This window comes from Labrus bergylta, chromosome 13 (genome assembly GCF_963930695.1).
Source record: "Labrus bergylta chromosome 13, fLabBer1.1, whole genome shotgun sequence".
NCBI lineage: Eukaryota > Metazoa > Chordata > Actinopteri > Labriformes > Labridae > Labrus > Labrus bergylta.
Window position 1 is genome coordinate 475,378 of NC_089207.1, and position 7,500 is coordinate 482,877.

Sequence of the window (7,500 nt, forward strand, 5' to 3'; positions counted from 1 at the left end):
GGCAGAACGCTGCAGGGCTGCCAGGGGAGGGCTGCAGACTTTTTCCTCGATTACTCCCAACATATGTTTACCTCCTGATCTGAAACTTTGTCCACATTTAGTTTGAGCATCCAGCACTGTGACACTTCATGAGAGTTTGAATTACAATGTTCAGATTTGTATCTTAGCTGAACGACAACAGAATCAAATATGTTGCTAACATACAAGCACATAAGTACTCAGGTGTGAACGCTTCCTTGTGTTTTAAGAACTGAACTGTTAGAGTTCAGGATTGTAAAGTCTCAGGTTGTCAGAATAGTCTGCATGGTTTTTATGATTTCCTCATCTTATGCATCATGTTTGTGTCTTGCAGGCGTGCACTCTGGCCCGGAGGAACGCTGAGGTGTTTCTGAAGTACATCCACAGGAACAATGTGAGCATACCTGGAGCTGCAGGACACGCAAGAGGACCTGAACAGCAAGTGAAAGGTCAGTGCTGCTCACACCAGGGAGGTCAAGAGGATTTAAGAGGGGTAGGGGCATTTTCTCTAAATTAATACCTCCCTGGAATGACATATTTAGTGACACTGTTAAAATCCTGCAGTTCCTGGAGTGTCCACTAGAGGCTGGCTGCAGAAGCACAGGAAGTCACATACACACCCATTCTAAAAAGCCTGTTTTTACAGCAGAGATTAACAGTTTCTGTGTGTGTGTTTCTGTGTGTGTGTTTTTGTGTGTTTCTGTGTGTGTGTCTGTGTGTGTCTGTGTGTTTCTGTGTGTGTTTCTGTGTGTGTGTTTCTGTGTGTGTTTCTGTGTGTGTGTTTCTGTGTGTGTGTCTGTGTGTGTCTGTGTGTGTGTCTGTGTGTTTCTGTGTGTGTGTCTGTGTGTTTCTGTGTGTGTTTCTGTGTGTGTGTGTCTGTGTGTGTTTCTGTGTGTTTCTGTGTGTGTGTCTGTGTGTGTCTGTGTGTGTGTCTGTGTGTTTCTGTGTGTGTGTCTGTGTGTTTCTGTCTGTGTGTTTCTGTGTGTGTGTGTCTGTGTGTGTTTCTGTGTGTTTCTGTGTGTGTGTCTGTGTGTTTCTGTGTGTTTCTGTGTGTGTGTCTGTGTGTTTCTGTGTGTTTCTGTGTGTGTGTCTGTGTGTTTCTGTGTGTGTGTTTCTGTGTGTGTTTCTGTGTGTTTCTGTGTGTGTGTTTCTGTGTGTGTTTCTGTGTGTGTGTTTCTGTGTGTGTGTTTCTGTGTGTGTGTTTCTGTGTGTGTGTCTGTGTGTTTCTGTGTGTGTGTCTGTGTGTTTCTGTGTGTGTGTCTGTGTGTTTCTGTGTGTGTTGCTGTGTGTGTGTCTGTGTGTTTCTATGTGTGTGTCTGTGTGTGTCTGTGTGTGTTTTTGTGTGTGTGTTTCTGTGTGTGTTTCTGTGTGTGTGTTTCTGTGTGTTTCTGTGTGTGTTTCTGTGTGTGTGTTTCTGTGTGTGTGTTTCTGTGTGTTTCTGTGTGTGTGTTTCTGTGTGTGTGTTTCTGTGTGTTTCTGTGTGTGTTTCTGTGTGTGTGTTTCTGTGTGTGTGTTTCTGTGTGTGTGTTTCTGTGTGTTTCTGTGTGTGTTTCTGTGTGTGTTTCTGTGTGTGTGTTTCTGTGTGTGCAGCGATTCTGAACGAGCTGCTGCAGAGAGAGAACAGAGTCCTTCACTTCTGGACATTAAAGAAACGAAGGCTGGACCAGTGTCAGCAGTACTTGGTGTTTGAACGCAGTGCCAAACAGGTCAGTGTGTGTGTGTGTGTGTGTGTGTGTGTGTGTGTGTGTGTGTGTGTGTGTGTGTGTGTGTGTGTGGGTCTGGGGAAATGTTCAGAACTAAACAGAACATCTGGTTATTAAATCTGGTAGTGATTTTATTCAACTAAATTTGCAGAGATTGATGGTAATCTGGATCTTTTTGCATGTGTGTGTTTTTGTGTGTGTCTAACGTGTGTGTGTGTGTGTGTGTGTGTGTGTGTGTGTGTGTGTGTGCAGGCTTTGGATTGGATCCAGGAGACAGGTGAGGTATACCTGGCCACACACACGTCACCCGGGGAAAGCAGCGAGGAAACACAAGGACTCCTCAACGACTACCGTCACTTCAGACTTTCTGCCAAGGTACACAGTGTGTGTGTGTGTGTGTGTGTGTGTGTGTGCGTGCGTGTGTGTGTGTGTGTGTGTGTGTGCGTGTGTGTGTGTGTGTGTGTGTGTGTGTGCTTTATTGAGCCCCAGAGGAGGATAAATAAAGCGTGCTGTGCTCATCAGACCAGAAGATGTGATACATTAAAACCTTGTCTGTTTGCACAAATTTTTTACGACATATTCCGACTCTTAGAACTCCCACGCTCCCTGAAGCTCCCTCAAACTTTGACTTCACTTCAGCCGCTCTGAAGGAGACACGAACGACCGTCTGAAGTACGCCTCACTTTAAATGTGAGAACACAAAGTTTGGACGACAGGTGAACATCAGTTCTGTTCATGTCGTTTCTGTAAGTGTGAAAGTTTAGACGACTGAATGTGTATAAAGATGAACGTCTCCACCTCCTGTTCAAAAGTGAAGCTGACTCTGAGTAAAACACACGAGGTGACTCAGCAGAACAGATTCATGTGTCGGTTTGAAACAGACTCTGACGGTTATGGGAAGCTTGATGGCTCTTGTGTTAAGGTCGGTACACACTAAGCCAACTGTCAGGGGGCGGGGCTTGTCAGGCGGTCAGAGAGAGTGGGCGTTTCTGGTTGGTCCTGCTCGGGGCTCGGGGGGTTACCTGTCAAGGAGAGAAATCACTCTGATTATCTCGAGGAGAGAAACTGAAGTGACGCAGGAACGCAGCGCTGCAGGAGCCTCGTTGGTCAACAGAGCTGTCAATCATTGCGTCATTGCATCAAATAACTGATTGTAAATAAACATCTTCATACACACTGTTTGTGTGTGCTTATCCGTTTGTGTGTGTGTGTTCTTACTTCAGCAAACCAAGGAGAAGGTGAAGCTGCTGATCCAGCTGGCGGACAACCTGGTGGAGAAAGGCCACGCCCACGTGTCGGAGCTGAAGCGCTGGGTCAGCACGGTGGACCGCAGGTACCGAGACTTCTCCCTGCGCATGTCCAAATACCAGGAGAGTCTGGAGAAGAGTCTGGGAGTCAGCTCAGAGGTCAGACACCTGCACGGACACACACACAGATATGTTCAGGTTTCTTTTTGTTTAGAGACGGGAAAAAGACTCAGCATGGAAAGAATCTGTGTTAGTACAGAGATCAGACGGCTAAGGTTTGATTCTTTTTTTTAAGGTCATTAAATGTGTCTCACTGCAGGACAATAAAGACTTGGAGTTGGACATTATTCCCGCCAGCCTGACAGACGACCCCGAGGTCAAACTACGCGACCCCAACCACGAGGTCAACGAGGAGAAGAGGAAGTCGGCCAGGAAGAAAGAGTGAGTGCACGACCGTTTCTACCTGTAGTCCCTGCATGGACAGATTTTAGAACAGGAGCCCCGAGAAGAAGAAAAATAAAACAAGAAGAGGGGAAAAGAGCAACACCAGACGATGAAACAAAAGCTAATTGTTTTTTTAAATCAACAAAATAGTGTTTGAAACAAACAAAAGAAACCTTTCAGTTACATTCCTGAAATGAGAGATTCCTGGTCCTCACTGCAGCTGCCTGTCATGTTTATTTCAATGAAATGAAATCTACAGCTTTGGGGCGAGCAGGTGAGGAGCGGCGCTCATTAAAAACAGACGAGAAGCAGCTTTTAGTAAATATTAAAGAATCTCCTCAACGGGCTCCTCGCTGTGTTTCGTCTTGTTATGAAATGTTAATGTGCAGTTTACTCAGGGAGGAGAGGAAGGAGCGATTCTTGACTTAAATCCACACAGGGCGTCTCAAGAAAACATGTTTATATTTATCATTTCATTGTACAGTGTTCCCCTTTGTTATTTTTTTGTATGATATCTTTGCTTTAATACAGTGTATAGCTTCTGTACAGTTTATTTTAATTCACTTAGCTGTTACTGCAACTTATTTATTTTATTTTTTTATTTGTACTTTTCTTTTTTTCTTATAATTCTATTTTATATATAATTTAAACTTTTGTGTAGAAGCTGACTCAGGGAGAAACGCACAAAAATTCCAATGTACCTGTACTGTCCTGTACCTGTGCAAAGGGCAATAAACATCTATTCTATTCTATTCTATTCTATTCTATTCTATGTTTGACCTCGTGTCTTTCTCTCAGGTTCATCATGGCCGAGCTGCTGCAGACGGAGAAAACCTACGTCCGAGATCTTCAGGAGTGTTTAGAGGTGAGAAGAAGAAGAAGAAGACGTCTGCATGTTTGATTCTTCCCTCGCCCGCCTCACTCTTGTTTATATTTCTCTCTCTCTCTCTCTTTCAGACGTATCTGTGGGAGATGACCAGCGGCGTGGAGGAGATTCCTGCCGGCATCGCCAACAAGGAGCAGATCATCTTTGGAAACATGCAGGACATCTTCGACTTCCACAGCAAGTGAGAGACGCCTTCTCTAAACTTTAGTTTTTTATTTGATTATTGTGTCATACATACATCCATACGCCCAGCCCGATTAGAGTGCTCTAAGTAAACTATATTCATTCTCAAGAAACAAAAAGAGAAAGCAAGAAGTCAAACTAATCAAACAGAATATCCTGTCTTCTTCTCCAAGCTTTTCAAACTAAATGATCAAGTTTAAACACATCAAACTGAAACAGCCATTCCAGTTTCTGCACATCTGATTTTACTTCATGAAACAAAAGTTCTCTTAAATCATCAGATTTTGTAACAATGCAAAAGAACATGGGACTCCAACTCACACATCTCACAGTCTGTTTTCTACTGGAAGACTTTTGAATCGACCGACTTCAGTGTCCAGAGGGAGAACAGCAGATCTGAACTGTGTGAACGAGGATCTTCTAGATAAACGACACGTTACAAATAACTCGGGCATAAAATGATTTTTGATCTGTACATGTGTCCTTAGTTTTGACTTGGACTGAACGTTTTCAAACCATTTCTCTTCATACTTGATCCAGAGCTTATCTTTCATGGAGTTAATGTTACAGCACAGATTAAATGTGTGTCATCTCCACCTCCTTGAAGATCGAGTAAAGCTCGTTCGCCCGTGGAGAGTTATGTTTCTTGCTGCACATAAATACTTTCTTGTTTATTCGGTCCTCTGCGTTTTGGTTAGTCGATTCCACAATTGGATCATTTCACATATTTCTGAATCCTCTGGCATCACGACATCGCAGCAGCTGTACTTTAAAAAGACGATTTGTTTCTGAGCGCCAACAGGATGTAACCAAATCACACAAGATCTAAAACTCGCCAAGATCACTGCGGGCATCTTGCACACGGTTTAGCATCGAGCCGACTCTTCCACAGTGGAAGGCTCTGGAGTGTGTAGAGAGATTTGCTGTGAGGTCTCCCTCGAGGGGATCTCTGAGGGGTTTGATTTCTGAGGCTGCAGCTTCAGGGGAGAGGAATAAAAGAATCTTTGAGGTTTGTCTTAATATATAGTTCATGAACTCTCCTGGAGGAACACTTTCAGTCTCTCATCTGTTTGTGTGAGGAGATCTCTGTGTTGGTTCTTCAAGGACACCTTTTCTTCTTCTTGTCGTCTCCATTTATTTAAATCATACATCAGAGAGTGAAATGATAAAGGTACCTTACTATCTGATCAGACATTAAGGAAACATGCAGCAGCCAGTATGTCCTCCTTCTAACTTTAGATTCTGCTCCTGAATGCTCTGGATTTGGACCAGAGAAGGTAGGCGCTTTTAAGACCCCCCCCCCACACGGCCGTTTTGGACGCCCCTCGGTTTGTCAGATATGAGAGCAGTTATCAGGTCAACAGGTGTTGCAGCGATGGAAGCGGTCAAGAGAAGTGGTTCAGATAGAAGTGATTGTACCCGACCTAAAAAGCCTCTGCATGTTTCTAATAAGCTCCACGAGCAGAAACGTGCTCAAACTAGGATCAATATTGGAGATGCTTTTGAAAAATGGAGAGAGGTTAGAACACAGAAAGGTTTACAGACCCATGCAGAGCTGGATAAACACTGAAGCTTCAGAGTCCACCACATGGCGACCTGAGTGAGCATCCACTCTAGAGAGGAGAATTTAGACTGCAGTACCCATTTTAAACACTAGGGGTCGACGTTACATACTGCTGCTTTTAGATCTGATCACTTAGTCATTTCTTTAGTCTTGATACATTCAGTAAAATAATCACTGATTTATTTCTGTTTATGTGTTTCAGTATTTTCCTGAAGGAGCTCGTGAACTACGAGCAGCTGCCTGAAGACGTCGGTCACTGCTTCGTCACCTGGGTAACGGTCACCATGACAACCATTACAGTGAACTCTTGAGTCCTGCTTTTTGACCTTGTCATCATCTTCTCTTCTCCTTTTCTGTTCCAGGCTGATAAATTCCACATTTATGTCAATTACTGTAAGAACAAACCCGACTCCAGTCAGCTCATCCTGGAGCACGCCGGCGCCTTCTTCGACGTGAGTACAAACGCTCAAAATCTTTTTAATCTGCCGTTGATATGTTTTACATCTTTTCTTCACAACGAGCGAAGCCTGAAACAGTTTGAGAAAGATCCTGACTGAACATTTAAATAACTGCTGAATCCATCCAGACTGAAAACAAAAACCTCTATCCTTCAGTAAAGCGCTGCACGTCCGTCCTGTCTCCATGACAACAGTCTGTTCACAACGCCCGCTGTATGACTGACACTGCTCCATTACTTTTTACTGCGTGTTTTATATTTGAGATCTTTTATCACTCGATCAGACTCGGAGCGAGGAGGATGAGACACGATCAGTAGGAGGTTAAAACGACGGGGAATATTTAAATTAGGAAAAGAGCGCCGGTGACGTCAAAAGCACCTTCCTGAAAAGTTGAATTTTCAACTTGAGTGCTTGGAGTAACCGCACTAAGGAGGTGGAGAGCCCGGGACAAATAATCTGGGTGCTGCACTTTTTCTCTGGACGGCCGTCTGCTGCTGTGAACGCTCTGTCCTCACTAAAGACAGTTTTAAAAAGACGCTGGCGCTCAGGAGAGAACGCCACGTGGACACGGGGCCTCAGCACTCAAATGACTCATTCACCTGAAGAAGAAGATGCTGCAGATTCCTCACCTCCTCCTGCAGCTGAAGTCTGTGTAGTTCACATTTTTGGCCAGTAGGTGGTGCTGTTTGCTCATTGTTGATTTATTTCTGTTACTGGCAGCAGCAGCATCAAACTGTTCCTCACACGACTCTTTAACTTCTGTTCTCTTCAGTCTCAGGCTGAAGTCAGCTGACTCTCATTTTGTCATCGTGTTTGAAAACAGGACATCCAGCAGAGACGAGGACTCGCTAACTCCATCTCCTCCTACCTCATCAAACCAGTGCAGAGGATCACCAAGTACCAGCTGCTGCTGAAGGTACACACACACACACAGAGACACACACAGAGACACACACACACACACACACACAGAGACACACACACACAGAGACACACA

General features: G+C 44.3%; 1 protein-coding gene across 1 annotated transcript in view; it reads left to right on the top strand.

Annotated features, from left to right (window-relative positions):
* The window catches only part of kalrna (kalirin RhoGEF kinase a), a 140,689-nt gene that overhangs the window by 78,633 nt on the left and 54,556 nt on the right, over positions 1-7,500 (top strand). Inside the window, exons 24-33 of the mRNA XM_065962288.1 lie at positions 353-467; positions 1,609-1,724; positions 1,974-2,096; positions 2,945-3,127; positions 3,288-3,409; positions 4,211-4,277; positions 4,370-4,479; positions 6,248-6,317; positions 6,408-6,497; positions 7,327-7,419. Coding sequence (XP_065818360.1) covers positions 353-467; positions 1,609-1,724; positions 1,974-2,096; positions 2,945-3,127; positions 3,288-3,409; positions 4,211-4,277; positions 4,370-4,479; positions 6,248-6,317; positions 6,408-6,497; positions 7,327-7,419 — 1,089 coding nt within the window. The remainder of the gene's footprint in view (positions 1-352; positions 468-1,608; positions 1,725-1,973; positions 2,097-2,944; positions 3,128-3,287; positions 3,410-4,210; positions 4,278-4,369; positions 4,480-6,247; positions 6,318-6,407; positions 6,498-7,326; positions 7,420-7,500) is intronic.